This window comes from Pangasianodon hypophthalmus, chromosome 27 (genome assembly GCF_027358585.1).
Source record: "Pangasianodon hypophthalmus isolate fPanHyp1 chromosome 27, fPanHyp1.pri, whole genome shotgun sequence".
Classification (NCBI taxonomy): domain Eukaryota; kingdom Metazoa; phylum Chordata; class Actinopteri; order Siluriformes; family Pangasiidae; genus Pangasianodon; species Pangasianodon hypophthalmus.
The window spans coordinates 3,948,708-3,969,081 of NC_069736.1; the positions used below are offsets into that span (position 1 = coordinate 3,948,708).

Genomic DNA, 20,374 nt, shown 5'->3' on the forward strand with positions numbered 1-20,374 from the left:
ATGTTCTCCTTTTTCTGCTCTCTAATGACATTTTGTTCTCTAGCAATTTATTTTTTGTCTTCAGCTTGAATTCAAGCATCCAGATCTAAATCCTTTCCCATAAATTTGTTAGAGTTGAACTGCTTAGTTTCACATTAACAGACCCAGTGGTTTAAAGAGCGAATAAAGGATGAGCGGAGAAAAAAAAACCGAAACAAAAGCAAAAGACAGAACAGGAAAAGTGTGTGTGTCTGTGTGTGATAATAGCACAGGAAGAGGCTCAGCAGGACAGAAAGAGCAAAACAAGAAAGGAAGAAAAGAAAGGAAAGAAAAAAACGCATCTGATGCTCATTCCTGGGGCAAACGGCTATCTCCCGGCATGTTCACATGTAATCAGTGTAATCAGCTCATCTCTGCAGGTGCTTCCTGACTCGCTACGTCACAGCACAGGCATTTATTATCTTTTCCAGGCTGCAGAAATCCTGGAAGCTAGCACAACCTTCAGCCCACTGTAATGGCCACTGAACGCCCTCAGGGCAGTATTTATTCTCTCTAAACACACTCACACTTTATTATTACTCTGAGACAGCTCTTAATGTTCACTCTGACTGACAACTAATTAATCCATTAAATATTCTGCATAGAAATGTTCTGAGAGATGAATCAGCCTTACGTCTTTCTCCTTCTGAAGCGAATCCACCTTCTCCTTCAGTCGCTTGCTCTCAAACTCCATCTTGTCGGCTTTCTTGGATTCCTCGGACAACCGGTTCTGGAGCTCGACCACCTACAGAACCCATCCTCGTTAACTCGAGAGATATGAGGCATGCGGAGTGTGATCAAGGATAAACTGTACTGAAGGATAATTTAATGAATGTGGTTTGCTGACCCACATCCTCCTCCCAGCACTCTGTTTGTGTGTGTGTGTGTGTGTGTGTGTGTGTGTGTGTGTGTGTGTGTGGACCTGTCTCTTGTAGGTCTCCAGCTGGGCGCGGGCCGTGTTAGCTTTGCGTAGCTCCTCCTCCAGGCTCACGGTGTTCTGCATGTAGCTGGTGTTCTTCTCCTCCAGCAGCTTCACCTGCCTGCGCAGATCCCCCAGATCCTCCAGCTTCTTCTTATACGACTCCACCTGCGCCTCCAACTTCGCCACCTTATCAGACGAGTGTCTGCAGGACGAGAGACACACAGTGCAGACATAATGAGAGACAGGAGGAGAAAGATCTACACACAGAGGCACAGAGAGAGACAGACAGACAGACAGAATGAAGATGGAGAGAGAGAGAGACAGAAAGAAGAAATACACCAGCAGACAGGGAGGCAAAGGAATGGAGAGGAAGACAGATGATGAAAAATACAGACCAAGATGAAAAAAAAAAAAAAAAAGAGATGGAAGGGACAGACAGACAGAAAGACAGACAGAGGAAAAGACAGACAGACCAACACAGAAAAGAGACAGAGAGATAGACAGATAGAAAAGCAAACAGAGAAACAGACAAAAAGAGACAGGCAGAGAAAAAGACAGACAGACAACGGAAAACACAGAGACAGATGAAGACAGCGAAGGAAACAAGACAATAAGGCAAAGGGACAGAAAGACAGACAGATGAAGAAAGACACAGACCAAGAGAAAGGGGAAAAGGAATCAGAAAGAAACAGACAGAGAGAAAGACAGAGAGACAGAAAAAAAAACAACAGACAATGAGGATTCTGAAAGAGACAGACAGAGAGAGAGACAGACAGATAGAAAAGGAGATAGAGAGGGAGAGAGATCGAGAGATGTAGATGGAGAAGAAAGCAGACAGAGATTGAGGCAAAGGGACAGAGATAAAAACAAATGAAAAGACAGACAGCTGAGAGATAGTGATCCATGTCCTCAGTCCAGGGTCATGACCTCAGAATCCATGCCGGTGTCTCACCTCAGGACGTCCATTTCATCTTTGAGGGACTGAGCTTCGTCAGCCAGAGACGTCAGCTCCTCGTTCTGACCTTTGACCTCCAGGAGCTCCTTCTCCAGCTCCTCACAGCGAATACGGTAGTCGTCTTTAGCCGCCTCGAGCCTGGCACATATACACACACACAAACACACACACGATCATGAGACAGTTAAACCGTGTCCGAAGGAAAGCTGAGAGCAAACATTTCTCCAACGCCATTGTGCTCAAATAAAATAAAATAAAATAGACGTGGTGAATCTGAGCACATATCCAAGCGAACGTGGACCAGCTGTGACCCAAGTGCGAAAAACAGACGACTGTCAGCTCCATCAACATCCCCCGGAGCCCGTGAAGTGCCCCAGTGAGAGGGTGGGTGTCTATGCCCCGTGTGCCCTCTGTGCCCATGCTAGCTGCAGTTACCTCCACTGGGGCAGGGCCTGAATGGGGCTGAGGCCCTCGGGAGCCAGCGGGAAGGGCAGAGCATGATACTCCCAGCTCAGATGAGAGAGATCCCACTCGCTCAGCCTGTCGCAACAAGCCGTATTAGCTAGTATTAGCGTTAGCCAAAGTGTGCGTGGAGTTTGGCAGAAATCATACAGCACAGATCTCTCGTTTAGCCCTACATCTGCACGTACATCAGTGTGTAGGCCAGATGTAGGCCAGGGGGCGGGTTCTGTGTAATACAGCCATGTTGAGAGTTATTTAACCAGTGAGCGTGTGTGTTTCCATAGAAACGACTCATTTCCAAGTCGCAGGAGGTAAACAACTCTTTTAGCTCAGACTTCTATCTCCGTCTCTCACCTAAACGTCTCCTCCTGCAGCTGCTCCAGCTGTGCTTGAAGCTGGAGGTGCCGCCTCCCGGCCGGGCTGTTCAAGTCCTCGATGGAGTCGGACTGGTTGAGACGCTCCATCAGGACCTGATTCTCAGCAAGCAGGCTGCTCTTCTCCTCCTGCAGAGCCGCCACCTGATGGAGGGAGAGGGAAAGAGAGAGAGAGAGAGAGAGAGACAGAGAGAGAGAGAGAGAGAGCAAGCGCACACAAGAGAACGTCAAGAATCATCCCGCAACATTAAGAAGTCATTAATAAACAGAATTACAGGCTGCATCCAGTCTAACAAAAAGAAGTACACACTTTACATGTCTATCATTCTGTCTGGACTGAAGTATATATTTATTCTAACTACATTTTAAAATTTATGTATACAGATATAACACATTATCATATAATAATCAGTGATTTTATGGTTAATCGTTTAAAACACAAAACCAAAGTTAAAACAAAAAGCAAGCACAAAATGTCTGAAAAAATGGGAAGAAGACGTCAGTAGGATTTCATGCAGATTAACGTGGAGGTAATGTGCTCGCAACACGGCAATCATGAAGTTTCACTCCACACGGTGAAAACAGGAGGAGAAGGAAACAGTCACAGCCTGCAGATTTACACGCAGAAGCCATTTAAAGGGTTTTTTTTTTTTTTAAATAAACTTAAATAGTTGCAAATTTTCCACTGACCGCATAATGTAGTCGATCATACAGGACATGATCTGAATTCAAAATTTCGTGTGTCTTATATTTCATTCTAAAATTGAATTTCAAGTTTTAATGCCTTACATACTAACTTAAATAGTGGAACACAAATTTAATTCAACTTGATATAAAATTTCAAAACAAAGCATCAAAATTTAGATTTATAAAATAATTTCTATAGTAACAGCTCATTCATGGGGACTTGTATAACAGGTGCTTGACACAATCTAAACCTAAAAATTAACTTTTTTTTTTTTTTTTTTAATGTGTTGTTATTTAACAAAAAAAAAAAAAAACAAAGAAAAGGAACAAAGATGTTTTCTGTAAAAAGACAGGGATTTATTTATGGAAGGAGTCTCCAGTGTCATTACATCATTACATAACATTATGTTTTTTAACATTAAGACTTTCGCTCTTAATGAAGTCAAGAGTCAGATAAGAAACAGACGCTGGTGACGGAGCAACTGTTTAAAGCGGCTATAACACAAATGATAACTTGTGTTAAATCTTCCAAAATATGAAATGTAACTATAAAAGGATAAAAAGTACAATGTGCCATCTTAGTCCCTGGAAAGTACAGTAGATATTTTAATCCTGATCCTAGAAATAGTTTCAAAACTATTGAAAATATCTGGCTCATGGGACTGACAACACAACCTGTGATGCCCGTGATCACTGCAAAGACTCATGGGTAAGCACAGTCTGCTGTTGCCATGGGAACCCAGGGGCATTCGCACACAGGTGAGGGTGAGATTAGTTTGTGAAGCGACACTAGTGGCACTAAGAAGCAGCACACACACGCGCACGCACACACACACACACACACACGCACACACACACACACTAGAGAGTTTGCCTACTACTGAGGGATGTTATAGGAAGCGAGGTGCAAACTCTGGATAACAGGTGAGTGAAAAAGAGCAGGAGGAGAGAAAAAAAGGGAGGAACATTACCCTCTCCTCTAGTTCAATAAACTCTAATCTCAGCCTATCACGCTCCTCTTGGACGAGGTACGCCTTCAAAGCAAGGCAGAGGGTCAGAAAAGAAAAGATAGAGAAGGGGGGAAAAAGAAGAGAACAAAGAAACAAACATGTGGAAATACATTTCCTAAACTTTACAACATGGCCGACGGCTGGGATGCGACGCAGAGCTCGAGGCTTACCGACCTCGGCTCTGAGCTAGAGAGAAGCGCTGCACTAAATCGTCACCTCCTGGGTTTACTGTAAGGACAAACTTTAGAGGTCTGAGTGAAAGTAGAGATGTGTGTCTGAAAATAATCTGCAACAGAAGCTGCAGCGCTTCTATAGCCATGTTTCTACAAATCTTAAAAACTTAAAGGAACTCTTCAAGGAAACCTTAAAGGAACAGGACAACATTCTTCAGTCTAATCTTTATCCACTGTATCTGTAGCATATGGAGTGCGAGATTACCACAAAAAAGCCTGACGTGTCTCTTAGAAAAGGGCAGAAAACCCGTTTAGGACAGGTTTACATTGCCTGGAGACCTAAGAGGTAATCATGACAGAAGAGCTTCATCAACATCAGCCATACTCGACATGACTGTATGACTTCCTACATAGCCCTCTCACAAATCACTTCAAGTCAGAAACTGTAGTGTGCATATATACAGGGTTTTACTGTAACCACCGGGTGGTTGGGAGGAAAAAAGCTGGCGCTAATGTGTTTTAGTTAAGATGTAGACACTTAGAAAGTGACTTACATATAGCAAAAAGTGTTTACATTTGAAGTAAAACAGATAAGCAGCAGCTTTTTATCCCCCAAAAAACCGTACAACTCCGTATATACGCGCACTTCAGTTTCTACACCGATAGGCTTGAATGCTCGGCTTAAAAAACCGTCTGTTCTGACTGACGCAGGAGAGCTAACAGCATTTTTATTCACTTTTTAATTGTCATTACCTTTAAAATTGTTTGTAAAGTGTTAGGTTTTACACTTCTTTGTAGGTTCCATTTTTTTCCTCTTTGACAAAAAGTGCCTTGTTTTTTTTTGTTTGTTTTTCTGGTGGTATTCCTAATAAACATACGTTAATAATTGTCAAATGTTAACTAATCCAAACATACGTCGATTGATTTTATTTCACATTAATGAATTCAAAACATTCTCCATTCACCCTGAGAGAAAGCGACGCTGCAGCATTCAAGCTGGAAATTCGAAACATGCGATTACTAATGAGAGATGGAGAAAAAGGGGGCGGGGCTTCTAGGTGAGTTAATATTGGAGAGATCAAAACACCTGAGCAACTGTCTATCATTCAAGATTCACGTCAGTTAGCTCATGTCTTGTTGTTATGGATGGAGGACAAGGGCGGAGGAAGAAGACTGCTATTTTTGTGTATTTTTGATAACTCATAGCAGCGTACTCCGATATTAAAAATGTGAGTTCCTATGCAAAATGCATAAATATTGACGGGTCTGCAGTGGACAGAGATTAAAAATGCTGGAGTTATCCTTTAAGGAACTAAAAATCAAATAAAAAAAAAATGCAAGATAAAACTGAGCATATTCAAAACCAAAGAAGCAAAGCCATTTAAAACGACATCTAATGGAGTTTAGAGCAAGCTGATGCTTACTGAGCGGAGATGTTTACCTGCATGTCCAGCTCGTGGCAGCGCTGAGCGATCTCCTCTTTAGAAGCCAGAGCATCGTTCAGCTCCTCCACCGTCTTCTTCAGCTGAGAGCACAGACGAGATAAATAACGAGACATTATCAGTTTAAAATACAGCGATATAGTGATGAGTAGCGATCACTGGGGTCCAAGCAAAACAAATAACCCAGCATTGCACTACGCTCAAAGGTTCTTTATAGTGTTAAAGATGACTAAAATGGAACATTCTGGAACATTAAAAAATGAAAGAACACTTTCGGGTGTTTGATGGAACCTTGTTTGGAGTGTAAAACTCTTCCAGTATTAAGTGCTTGGACCCCTAACAATATCGAGGTCTAATTATGAAGCTTAAATAAGGGGTCCAAGCACTCATTTACCTTGACATGTTAAACATTACTGCACTCACAGTACAGGTTCTGTACAGTGTTCAAGCTTAATAAGACAAAAGGGAACATACTGGAAAGAAAAAAAAAAAAAAAACTTTAGGCTGATCGATGGAACCTTCCAGTACCGAGTGCTTGGACCCCTAACAATATAATATTATGATCTCATTTAAAAGCTTAAATTAGGTCACACTTTTTTCTATACCCAAGTTCCCCTTATTTCCTTCTTCTATTTCGAACACAATCTAACCAGAAGAATGAATTTGAAAGTGCTGTGAGGAGAAGAAAACGTTAAACTGGGTTCTGAAGAAGATGGAAGCGCAATGAGATACAGTTTGCTAGATAGAAAGAAAAAAGATCGTAATAAATAAAACGAAACTTACCTGCCTGTCCAGATCAGCGTAGGAGTCATTTCCTGCCGCAACTGGTGTCTCTTTGCTCATCAGCTACAAAACACAGAAACAAATACGTTGAAAATGAGCACACTGGCGTTAATAAATGCAGGGTCAGTGCGGACTGTGGGCGGTGTTAATGTTACCTCCTGAATGGCTGTCATGACGACATGCTGCACGGACTCCTCCATCATCATGATGGTCTGGATGTACTCTAGAAGATGTCCATAAAGCGAGTCAGGTTTAAATGTAGAGTGTGTTTACTTTATGGCTATCTAAACGAATTTCACTCTTCACATACTGCTCAAATATGAAGTATTATGCATTCAAGGCAAAAATCCATATTTAAATGTTTAAGAGCTCGTGTTTAAATTTTTGGTGGTTACCACAATCTGCAGAAACATGCGTTCACCAAACGTTTTGGCCAAATGACTCTTGTTGCTTGATGTAGAAAAAGGGGGGGCGTGTCAACACTTGCACAATACTGTACATCTGAACTTATCAGCAGAGTGTGAAGGAACAGGCCACACACACACACACACACACACCTTGCTTCTGTTCACAGTTGACAGCGCAGCCGAGTATCAGCTGCAGCATGCGGCCGAGCTCGCCTGCGTCCGAGTGCTCCCCGATCAGATTGACATCAGGCAGGGTGAAGTCATTAATCTGCTGTCCCAGAACCTGGACAAGAGATGGAGAGAGAGACACGGATTGAAAGAGCACGACAAAACGAGAGAGACAGAGTGTCAGAGAGACAAAGAGGCAGAGAAAGCAAGAATGAGAGAAAGAGAGGGAGAGAGAGAGACAGTGTGTGTGAGAGATGGAGAGAGTGATCAAAAGAAAGAGAGAGAGAGAGAGAGAGAGAGAGAGCGAATGAGACAGTGTGAGAGAGACAGCCAGAAGGAGTGAGGTAGAGAGACAGTGAGAGAGAGAATGAAATGGGGTGAGAGACAGAGAGAGAGAGAGAGAGAGAGAAGGAGACAGTGTGAGAGACACCCAGAAGGAGTGAGGTAGAGAGACAGTGAGAGAGAGAATGAAATGGGGTGAGAGACAGAGAGAGAGAGAGAGAGAAGGAGACAGTGTGAGAGACACCCAGAAGGAGTGAGGTAGAGAGACAGTGAGAGAGAGAGAGAGACAGCCAGAAGGAGTGAGGTAGAGAAACAGTGAGAGAGAAAGACGCATAGAGAGAGAGAGAGGGGGAGAGAGAGAGAGAATGAGACAGTGTGAGAGACAGAGAGAGAGAGAGAGAATGAAACGGGGTGAGAGAGACAGCCAGGAGTGAGGTAGAGAGACAGTGAAAGAGAGAGACGCATAGAGAGAGAGTGAGAGAGAGAGAGAGAGAGAGAGAGAGAGACAGCCAGAAGGAGTGAGGTAGAGAGACAGTGAGAGAGAGAGAGAGAGAGAGAGAGAGAGAGAGAGAATGAAACAGGGTGAGAGAGACACCCAGAAGGAGTGAGGTAGAGAGACAGTGAGAGAGAGACACATAGAGATAGAGAGAAAGACAGAAAAAGAAAGATGTATGAATTATGTTCCAATCAGGAGGCAGCTCCCTAGTTAGGGACACTTTGAGCCAGAAAGTGTGCACTCATTCCCTCACTGTAAGGCCACATATAATATTTACTGGAAATGTGAACATGTTCCTACCTCATGGTTGTAATCCAAAATGCCTTTTAATATTTTCTTTAGGTTACTGATCTGGAAAAGAAGGAAATAAACAGTGTGAAAAAAGGGAAAGCGTGCACTACACTGAGCAGGACACTTTCTCACATCACGCTAACGAAGCGCAAACCCCAGAGCGCTTATTCACCTTTAACCTCCAATTATCACCCACTTCAGACTTGATGCGGCTTATCCAGCTGTCGCTGAAGTACGCTATGTCTCTGAGGACGAGAAAAAAAAAAGACAGTTCAGACGATTCAGCATCTGAGAAGTGTGTGTGTGTGTGTGTCAACTGGCTTCAGTGGAACACACAACACACTCAGCAGAGATGTGGGTGGGCCATTCAGGTTAGGTCATGCCCTGAGTGTGTGTAATATTTTGTGTGTGTGTGTGTGTGTGTGTGTGTGCGCATCTCACATTTTCTGCAGAACTTGAGCCATGACCACGCCACTCGTCAGGTCTTCCACTGTTTTGCACGGCGCTTCCACACCAAACGTCTGGATCTGAAAAGGAGATTTCAGAGGAAAGTGGAATTCGGTCATTTTTTTTAACTCTTGTTTTTGCATCCTGGCATCTTAGAAAAGAACACACACACAAACAGACACACACACACACACACACACACAATGCTAGATAACGTGAAATCATAGTCGCAACAGTGAAAGTGTGATGTGTGTGTGTGTGTGTGTGAGTGTTTATCCAGATGTTACAGCCAGGGCAGAATTTACACGTTACAGAAAGCCAACAAATCATTCATTTTCTAAATAAACAACTAAAATCCCCATTTTACCACAGGAATGACTATTTTTATCCGTTTCAAGTTACATTTAATGTTGTGGAACGTTTGTGAAACGAGTTTTCTTACATTAAAGCAGCCTGTCATGCGATCGAGAAACCGGAAAGTGCGGAAAATGTAACTAAATAATAATCCTTCCTCCCACACCTCGGGTAAAGGAGTATTAGCTTTACACACACTATCCTCACATAGTTCGTGCAAATAACCACCACACCGTCGCCTGTTAAAAGCAGTCATGGTTGTAAAACTGTTCTTCACGTGTTTTTATTTTATTACTATAAAATATTGTCACATCAGAGTGGCTATTTTGTGAGGTTTGGGGTAGGGCTGGGCGATATGACGATATAAGATCGATATTGTTATAAATTATGACACAATATGCTTTTCAGAGATATCGTCAATATCATCATAGCTATTTTTTGTTTGTTTTTTTTAAATACATTTAATTACAAGCTAACTGGACGCAGCTGACACGATGTCAAAATGCTGCACTTAATCTTTAGAAAATTTTCAGTGTTAGAATTTTCACAGATATTAATGTTTTGCTTGTTTTCAGTGTCAAATATTGATTTATCAATTAGAAATAATATTTTTTTTTAAAAATATACACATCAGATAAAGCATCATTGAACAGGTTTTATTTTTTAAACGCAACTCTACTGTCTTGCTGGCAGTTTGTGAGCAAAATCAGACCGTGATACATATTGCGTGGCGTAGAAATGCCTTCAAATATTGTGCTATGACATTTTTGTCATATCATCCACCCATATGTGGGGGTTCCATTGAATATTTTGCAACCAACACCTTAAAAAATCTGACCTAAAATGTGCACCAGGCGTCAATATTAGGCTTCGACCCAAACACATCACTGAGTGTAAACACAGCTGCGCTCTCCCTCTCTCTCTCTCTCTCTCTCGCTTTCTCTTCCTGTCTTTTATAAGATGTGATGTGAAGCAGCGTCTCCTCTGTCTGCTTCCGTAAACACAGCAGCATGACACGTCAGCGTCATACTCTCTTCCTCACTAATCCCACTCACTATTTCCTCTCCGTCATTCAGGTCAACCCCAGCCTCTCTATCTCTCTCTCTCTCACACACACACACACACGCACACACACACGCACAAACTTTTGTATACGTGCTACAAAAAATAGCTTGTTTCCCAAACCCTCCACTTTAAGAGAACATCTCAGAACAACTACAACAGCTACTTCACACTTCCCCTAAACTTTAACCTCCTCCTCCCATAGTGCTAGTCGTGTCCTAAATCGCTTCGTTCAACGTGTTACTCACTGCACATGGGGAAACAAAAACACAGTTCTAGTTTATTTCTGAATCACCTTGAGAGCTGATTAGAATGAATAACAGTTAAAGTGAGGCTGATGTTATTAAAATGCACAACAATGCCTTACGCAGGATGAGTAATATAACAGAATTGATGTTGTTTATGATGGTACATCAGTTCCTGTTGGTATCATGTTCCTAAAAATAACTAGGACCAAAAAAACCCACATAATTGGAACGTGGTGTAACAGCTTACTAGTGCCACTGTAGTCATGTTTTGGCTGTTTTGTCATTTTTTTTATGTCAGAAATACAATAAAGCATGAACTGCCAAACTGGGAAGGTGTGTTTTCCAGTCGCTACATGAGCATGTGTGTCATTCTTTTGACTCGTCACTTCTCAACAATAACAGTAAATGACCTTATTCTGAGCACTTGTCTCTAGTCTCTAGTTAATACACACTTAGCCCGTAATCATTAATCTGTTGCGTGCACATGTGGATTACTCCTATAAGAAGATCTGACGTGACTAATGAGCTCATGTTGCTTATGTCATTTCCAACATGTTGTCTGTTCGTTTTTGGTCCATCACACGTGCTGGAGCTGAAGTGCTGACTCAGGAGTTTCCTCAGGAACTGTAGCATCAAACCTCAGCCGAAATGTCAAACAGTTCTCAGAGCAGTACACACGCAGAGTAAAACAGGTTTAATGAAACACTAGACACACCAATGGTATGCTAAGCACTAGCGACTAATGGTGTGTATGTTGTAAAGATATTTACAATGCAATAGGGTGTGTGCATCAAGCATTCACAACCGAAAGGTGTGTAAGAAGCACTCACAAAACAATGGTGCGTTAATACGCATTCGCAACCCAGTGGAGCGTTAATAAACAATCGCGTCCCCATGGGTACACTCAGCAGCATTCACGACTCAGAGGAACAATAATAAGTACTCCCATCACAATGGCACGTTAATAAGCATTAACATCCCAATGGCTCATTAATAAGTATTCACAACCCAATGGTGCTTTAATAAGCATACACACCCCAATGGCTCATTAATAAGCATTCACAGCCCAGTGGTGCGTTAATAAGCATTCACACCCCAATGGCTCATTAATAAGTATTCACACCCCAGTGGCTCATTAATAAGCATTCACAGCCCAGTGGTGCATTAATAAGCATTCACAACCCAACGGTACATTAATAACCATTCACAACCCAATGGTGCGTTAATCAGCAATCATAGCCCAATGGTGTGTTAATAAGCATTCACAGCCCAGTGGTGCATTAATAAGCATTCACAGCCCAGTGGTGCATTAATAAGCATTCACAACCCAACGGTACATTAATAACCATTCACAACCCAATGGTGCGTTAATAAGCATTCACAGCCCAATGGTGCGTTAATAAGCATTCACAGCCCAGTGGTGCATTAATAAGCATTCACAGCCCAGTGGTGCATTAATAAGCATTCACACCCCAATGGCTCATTAATAAGTATTCACACCCCAGTGGCTCATTAATAAGCATTCAAAGCCCAGTGGTGCATTAATAAGCATTCACAACCCAACGGTGCATTAATAAGCATTCACAACCCAATGGTGCGTTAATCAGCAATCATAGACCAATGGTGCGTTAATAAGTATTCACACCCCAGTGGCTCATTAATAAGCATTCACAACCCAATGGTGCATTAATAAGCATTCACAACCCAATGGTGTGTTAATAAACTTTCCCATCTCATTAATTCGATAATAAACATTTGCATTTCACTGGTGCATTAATAAGCATTCACAACCCAATGGTGCATTAATAAGCATTCACAACCCAATGGTGCTTTAACAAGCATTCACAACCCAATGGTGCTTTAACAAGCATTCACAACCCAATGGTGCATTAATAAGCATTCACAACCCAATGGTGCGTTAATAAGCATTCACAACCCAATGGTGTGTTAATAAGCATTCACAGCCCAATGGTGCGTTAATAAGCATTCACAGCCCAGTGGTGCATTAATAAGCATTCACAGCCCAGTGGTGCATTAATAAGCATTCACACCCCAATGGCTCATTAATAAGTATTCACACCCCAGTGGCTCATTAATAAGCATTCAAAGCCCAGTGGTGCATTAATAAGCATTCACAACCCAACGGTGCATTAATAAGCATTCACAACCCAATGGTGCGTTAATCAGCAATCATAGACCAATGGTGCGTTAATAAGTATTCACACCCCAGTGGCTCATTAATAAGCATTCACAACCCAATGGTGCATTAATAAGCATTCACAACCCAATGGTGTGTTAATAAACTTTCCCATCTCATTAATTCGATAATAAACATTTGCATTTCACTGGTGCATTAATAAGCATTCACAACCCAATGGTGCATTAATAAGCATTCACAACCCAATGGTGTGTTAATAAGCATTCACAGCCCAATGGTGCGTTAATAAGCATTCACAACCCAATGGTGCATTAATAAGCATTCACAACCCAATGGTGCATTAATAAGCATTCACAGCCCAATGGTGTGTTAATAAGCATTCACAGCCCAATGGTGCGTTAATAAGCATTCACAACCCAGTGGTGCATTAATAAGCATTCACAACGCAATGGTGCGTTAATAAGCAATCACAGCCCAGTGGTGTGTTAATAAGAATTCACAACCCAGTGGTGTGTTAATAAGCATTCGAACCCCAATGGTGTGTTAATAAACTTTCACATCTCATTAATTCAATAATAAACATTTGCATTTCACTGGTGCATTAATAAGCATTCACAACCCAATGGTGCGTTAATCAGCAATCATAGACCAATGGTGCGTTAATAAGTATTCACACCCCAGTGGCTCATTAATAAGCATTCACAACCCAATGGTGCATTAATAAGCATTCACAACCCAATGGTGTGTTAATAAACTTTCACATCTCATTAATTCAATAATAAACATTTGCATTTCACTGGTGCATTAATAAGCATTCACAACCCAATGCACGAAACACGGCGTTAACAAACAAAGACTGCGTTAATTAACACACACAAACTCAAAGTTGTGGTACGTTAATACACATTAATACACATTATCAACAAGCACATCAGGATGAAGGTTATAAACTGAGCCCAATAATTTAACGTACGACATACAATGATATTTAAAAATCATCATTTTAATACTGTCCAATGTTTATTATGAATTGATCCAGAATCGTCCCCCAATTCACTTTTACACAGAAACCTCAGTGAGTTTAATTTTAGCCCTCACATGCTGGTTACGAAATCCAACCCTGACTACACGCACAAACTGCCTGCTGAGAATAAATCACACCATGACACACACTCCGTTATATGTTTACTTAACAAACTGCTTCAATCGCAATCCTCTGCTTGTGATTCAGAACACTAATCCACACTTCATCCAGACAACTGCACCGAATTAATAATGGATTTATTAGAAAAATACAAGGAGCTCTGGTCCTCTGAGCACTCTGTGAACCTTCACTGAAACACCACAGAAGAATGGTGAAGTCAGTGATCCTTCAGAGGAAGTGCACACCCCGACCTTCCCTCAGTACGAGGAAACAGAAGATTCGGGAAGTGAAGAGAGCAGCTGGCGACTCCTATAAACGTAGAGCCAAAATGGGAAGAATGTGTTCTGAAATAATCCTTATGTGTCAATTCACAATCAATTTAAGATCATTTTGTTGGCAGAATATGAAGTACCACATAATGGAGCATTTCAGGCAAAAATACTATTCAAAAATATGATTAAAACTCTTGTGATTACTGTTAAATAATACTAACCGAGTGAGCTGAGGTAAAGGATGTTGACGCTAACCAAGTGAGCTGAGGTAAAGAAGACTGACGCTAAGCGAGCGAGCTGAGGTAAAGTAGGATTTGAAGCTAACTGAGTGAGCTGAGGTAAAGGGGACTGACGCTAAGCGAGTGAGCTGAGGTAAAGGGGACTGACGCTAAGCGAGTGAGCTGAGGTAAAGACTGAAGCTAAGCGAGTGAGCTGAGGTAAAGGAGACTGACGTTAAGCGAGTGAGCTGAGGTAAAGAAGACTGACGCTAAGCGAGCGAGCTGAGGTAAAGGGGACTGACGCTAAGCGAGCGAGCTGAGGTAAAGGAGACTGACGCTAAGCGAGCGAGCTGAGGTAAAGGAGACTGACGCTAAGCGAGTGAGCTGAGGTAAAGGGGACTGACGCTAAGCGAGCGAGCTGAGGTAAAGGAGACTGACGCTAAGCGAGCGAGCTGAGGTAAAGGAGACTGACGCTAAGAGAGCGAGCTGAGGTAAAGAAGACTGACGCTAAGCGAGCGAGCTGAGGTAAAGGAGACTGACGCTAAGCGAGTGAGCTGAGGTAAAGTAGGATTTGAAGCTAACTGAGTGAGCTGAGGTAAAGGAGACTGACGAGTGAGCTGAGGTAAAGAAGACTGACGCTAAGCGAGTGAGCTGAGGTAAAGGAGACTGACGTTAAGCGAGTGAGCTGAGGTAAAGACTGAAGCTAAGCGAGTGAGCTGAGGTAAAGGAGACTGACGCTAAGCGAGCGAGCTGAGGTAAAGGAGACTGACGCTAAGCGAGTGAGCTGAGGTAAAGGAGACTGACGTTAAGCGAGTGAGCTGAGGTAAAGACTGAAGCTAAGCGAGTGAGCTGAGGTAAAGGAGACTGACGTTAAGCGAGTGAGCTGAGGTAAAGACTGAAGCTAAGCGAGTGAGCTGAGGTAAAGGAGACTGACGCTAAGCGAGTGAGCTGAGGTAAAGACTGACGCTAAGCGAGCGAGCTGAGGTAAAGGAGACTGACGCTAAGCGAGTGAGCTGAGGTAAAGTAGGATTTGAAGCTAACTGAGTGAGCTGAGGTAAAGGAGACTGACGAGTGAGCTGAGGTAAAGAAGACTGAAGCTAAGCGAGTGAGCTGAGGTAAAGGAGACTGACGCTACGCGAGTGAGCTGAGGTAAAGACTGAAGCTAAGCGAGTGAGCTGAGGTAAAGGAGACTGACGCTAAGCGAGTGAGCTGAGGTAAAGACTGAAGCTAAGCGAGTGAGCTGAGGTAAAGGAGACTGACGCTAAGCGAGTGAGCTGAGGTAAAGGAGACTGACGCTACGCGAGTGAGCTGAGGTAAAGACTGAAGCTAAGCGAGTGAGCTGAGGTAAAGGAGACTGACGCTAAGCGAGTGAGCTGAGGTAAAGAAGAAACAGCTTTTTTTTATAAAACAAGTGGATGAACACATCACAGCTAATAGTTTAAATAAAAATCTGAAAATAAAAAAATAAGAAATTAAAAAGCCATACAACATTTATTTACATAATGCTAATTAAAATCAGGGCCAGTTTTCGAGATGTTTTTATTCGTCCTATATCACGTATTTACGGTAGGTTCGAGGGTTTATTACGACATGGCTACACACACTTAAACCTTCTGGTTCACATCTGCTACAACAGCTGGTGTGTAAGCTGCTCAGATCAGCAGGTTTGCTTTGGCATGTCGCCTAGCAGCTATGTGAGGAATGAGAGCTGGCCACATTATTTCCGGAGAGCAAAAGCAGCAGCCAGACGTCTTCACGCGAGTCGGGTGTGTGCAGGTCACATCACAAGCCTGAAGCGAGAGGAATGCTGGGATTCCCTGGCGCAGGAGTGTGAGAGAAAAGTGGAGTCAGCACGCCTGGATGGGATTCGGTGTATAACATGGAGGACTACAAAGTGGCGCACGTTACTGTTTAACACTCATTTGCAAATCACTGCAGTTTACTTTTTTAATCACAATAGTCCATGCCTTCAATTAATAATTATTTCTGTTGAAGTGACCACACTGCAACACCATCAAGAAATGAAAAATAAACACCATGTTTATACACTACATGGATGGCAGGATGTGCAGTTACAGGAAAATAATCAACAATGCAGTGGTGTGATGACAGATGTGATGACAGGTTGATTAGTTTCCAATACCAATAACACATCCTGAAGTGTTTTATTCCTCTTACACAACAGGAATTTGCCAACAATTAATTTTTTTATTTATTATAAGAACAACACCTCACTTTTTATCTGTTTATAGTTACATTTAATGTTTTGGAACATTCAGTCCTGATATCACTGACATTACAGCAGCTCTAAACAGTCTGCAAAGTGCAAACTCATTTGTTTTTGTAGAAGGTCAAGTTACAGCTTTAACTCTGACTCCGACAAAGCGCTGACACTGGAGACTCCTTCCATAAACATTATATAAATGTCTGCTTAAGTTTGGATATTACTAAAGCAGATCAAGCAGCAGGCCACAGCACTCCAATCACGGCAAAACTTCCTCTTTTCGTTTCTCAGAAGAAAGCTCTTACTGTCAGCCACATTCACAGCTCAGCCGCAAGCGAGAGGAGAGGTCACTGCGTCAGTCTGTCACTTCAACAGCAAGTTATTGACTTTTACTGCATAGGATCAGACATATCCCAGCTCTGACACAAATGGGTAATACAAAACGAACAGCCATATTTTAGATTTTGTCAGGAAGCAGGATGTTTATTTCAATGCCGTGGGTGGCGAGTAGGTCAACAGAGAAGATAGTGATGAGTAGAAGATAATTCTGTAAGTCTACTAAAGGCTGATTTATACTTCAGCATAGTCGCAAGTGCGTACATCATTTCATAAAGTCATTTACACTGTTAGAAAGAAATTGACTACCTCCTACTGCAGCCGGCTGTACGCAAGCCTGGAGCGTACAAGATTAATATTCTTCCAGGAAAAAAGCAGATTAACTTGAATAATGAGGGACGAGAGTTTCCCGATTCATTTCTCTTCGTGTGAAGCTCGCCCAGGCGAACTTTAACACAAATTTGAGAGGCTCAGAAACAGGATCTGTACTCTCTACTATCTAAATAAATAAATAAATAAATAAATACAAGCTGGAGGAATGCTTATCATTAAATATCTGTGTTGTTGAGTTTGTTCCACCTCTTTGTCCATCTTCTGGCTGCCTGCTCAAGTAAAAAAAATATTTAACATGCACAAATGTTTCTAATTAGAGAAATAAGACAAATGTCACAATATCAGGGTAATACTGCTACCAATTATTTTAAAGCAGCGAAGTAGCATGTAAACAACTACGTCTCACACACAGTACTTTACGTCTACTTCCTGTACTTTTATGCAAATTTTAAAAAAACATGAATTAAAAAAAAACAGTATTCAACTGCCAGAAATTCGGAGAAAAAAAAAAAAAAAAAGAATATAACGAATGCAGTTACAGTCAATATAAGCACCCCTGATCACTTCTCGACCAATCAAATTAGTGGACAAGAACTAGGCTAACTGTTGTATAATTCAGACCCAGTGTAAGTACAGACAGATCCAGGAAAGTGCAGTGCCTTCCACCTGGATCTTCCAGAATTTGGGACAGAAAAAAAAAACAATCACGGAAACTGCCGTTATAGCTACGTGTAACTATTTATAAATGTAAGGAATAAAACAGGACAGGAGCGTGCTGTTATAGGAAAATAATCAACAAGGTGGTGTGACAGGATGGATTATTCTTCTATAACAGCATGCCCTGAAGTGCTTTATTACACTTATTCCAAAAAATATGCCAATGATGACAGGTGTTTCTATTTATTTAAAGAACAACGTACTTTTTATCCATTTATAGTAACATTTAATGTTCTGTGGCAGAAAACTTACTTACAGCTTTACCTCAGATTGACACTGGAGACTCCTTCCGTAAATCATTGAAAACATTACCATCAACAATCAACAATTACACGTTTTTATCCGTTTCTATGGAGTGTCCATTATATAAGTCTGCGTGTATGTTGTTACTATAGAAACAATAACATATTAGAACAAGCTGCTGTTATAGAAAATGAATTAGCATAATCAGAATCAAGAATTTAACAGTGCTAATATACATCACTGTATATGAGTTTGTATACATGCAGTAATGCAAAGCAGCATTATTACCCTTTATGTCAACTGTTTTCGTCAAGTACATGGCTGTCTTATGAACGTAATTCTTGAGTCAGTATTAATGCTGCAACTCTGCCTCGCTGGCTGAGGCACTTCAGTCAGCTCTGTCCTTCTCTACAATGACAGCAGCAGCAGTGTGTCATCAGTCTGACTTTCTTTTACGAGTGTATGTGTCAGGACTTGCATTCCTGCAGTGATGCTTCGGTCCAGTGGGCTCCTTACTTCTTATCTGCAGCCTGACGTGTCCGGGTTTTCCATTTCTATACCGACTCTGTGACTAGTTTAGATTAATAAAATAAAATAAAATAGAGGCAGAGGCAGTGGAAATTCTCACACTCAAGCACAAGCATGTCCTGGAGTTCTCGAATTCCCAGGAAGAGGACACATTAGATCGAACAACAACTACCGTGTTTGCAAATCACGACCAAACGCAAGCTTTTCGCTAATATTTGGCTAGTAGCTATGTTGTTCTTTCATGGCACCAAACTGCAAGAAAAGACGTTATTCTGACTGATGTCTTCATTTTGCTCAACGTGTTTCAACACGATGTGATGGTTGTACAGTTGTTCAACAATATTTTTGTCTGTGTTTCTGCGCATCTCCAATTTAACCCAAAGTCTTCTGTAACCAGTTCGACCGCAACTGCTGCCCAAACTGCTATTGTGACTATAATCACAAGACTTTAAAAGATTAAGGCTTCTGATTACTTTCTGTTGTTTGGTCCCAGGCTTCAATCGAATGGATTCATTGAAGACCGGTAAACATTCCTTCACCCATTTTTTAGCACAGGATCAGCTGTAATAGAGTACCGTGGTGAGGATGGGGGTCATGGGGCCTTGCTTAAGGTTCTACAAAGATCCTGCGAGTCCTGGGATTTGAATAAACAACCTTGTGATCATCAGCAACGAACGTTCCACTGAGCTACCACTAAACCAACGACTTTCACAAAGCCAAAGGGTTAAGCTTGAGATCCATACACACTTCATCAGCTGACCTAACCAGACAACCACATGAAAGGTGGCAAACCCACAACATCCTGTTTACTGCATACTGAATTCTCAAATCAGAAGGTTTTGATTAATTTCCAATAACAGCAGCTCTGATAGTAGCTCCAGCTGTACTATAAATGATACAAATGATTTTATGAAAGCGCTCATTCTAAAACATTATCATTTCCTCATTAACAGCTGATACACTGGTACATAATCTAAAGAACAAATTTAAAAACGTGCTGTTATTTAACCAAAAAAAAGAACCTATAACCAATGATATGGTGAAGTATTCTGTAAGGAGATGAAGGAGTCTCCAGTGTCAGTTTTTCCGCCACAGGAAAGTCTTCAGGACTTTGTGCTTTCCGGTTTCTTGGTAACATGACAAGCTGCTTTTTTTTGTCTTTGAGAGAGAAAAAAAGAAAGGTTGGTAAGAGAACAACAGTTTATAGCTGCTATAACGTAAGCCAGAACAGGAACTAACTTGTTTTGTGGATGTTAAATAACATTAGCGTTAAATGTAACTATATAATGTTAAAAAAGTGTGACGAGTCGTTCATTAATAAAACTGCAGGTCGTGCTGTTAAAGGAAAATAACCCACATCATGGTGGTACCAGTGACTCTGCTTTGAGGCAGGATGCATCACGTCACCCAGACATGGATTGTTTTCCAATAACAGCATGGCCCTTCGTGTGTTATTCCAGTGTTTCCCAAATTTGACCAGTGATGCTCTGGTTACAACAGGCAACAACACGGGTAAAAGCCTCAGAGACGAGGACCAATGGATCCTGACCAATGGATCCTGACCAATGAGTCAGCTAGCGCTGAATTACGAGTCCACATTCGTACCCTTCCCAGTGCTAA

At 41.7% G+C, this 20,374-nt stretch overlaps 1 protein-coding gene across 6 annotated transcripts in view; it reads right to left on the reverse strand.

Annotated features, from left to right (window-relative positions):
* hook3 (hook microtubule-tethering protein 3) overlaps nt 1–20,374 on the reverse strand; it is a 35,879-nt gene that overhangs the window by 14,212 nt on the left and 1,293 nt on the right. For 4 of the 6 annotated variants that reach the window (XM_053230350.1, XM_053230351.1, XM_053230352.1 and 1 more), the window contains exons 2-13: nt 8,912–8,997; nt 8,643–8,715; nt 8,480–8,530; nt 7,384–7,516; nt 6,982–7,049; nt 6,827–6,889; nt 6,043–6,126; nt 4,390–4,452; nt 2,712–2,875; nt 1,893–2,033; nt 941–1,142; nt 653–763 (exon numbers count right to left, since the gene is read on the reverse strand). In XM_053230350.1, coding sequence (XP_053086325.1) covers nt 653–763; nt 941–1,142; nt 1,893–2,033; nt 2,712–2,875; nt 4,390–4,452; nt 6,043–6,126; nt 6,827–6,889; nt 6,982–7,049; nt 7,384–7,516; nt 8,480–8,530; nt 8,643–8,715; nt 8,912–8,997 — 1,239 coding nt within the window. The remainder of the gene's footprint in view (nt 1–652; nt 764–940; nt 1,143–1,892; nt 2,034–2,711; nt 2,876–4,389; nt 4,453–6,042; nt 6,127–6,826; nt 6,890–6,981; nt 7,050–7,383; nt 7,517–8,479; nt 8,531–8,642; nt 8,716–8,911; nt 8,998–20,374) is intronic. The other 2 variants (XM_053230354.1, XM_034300612.2) reach the window with 1 other exon arrangement.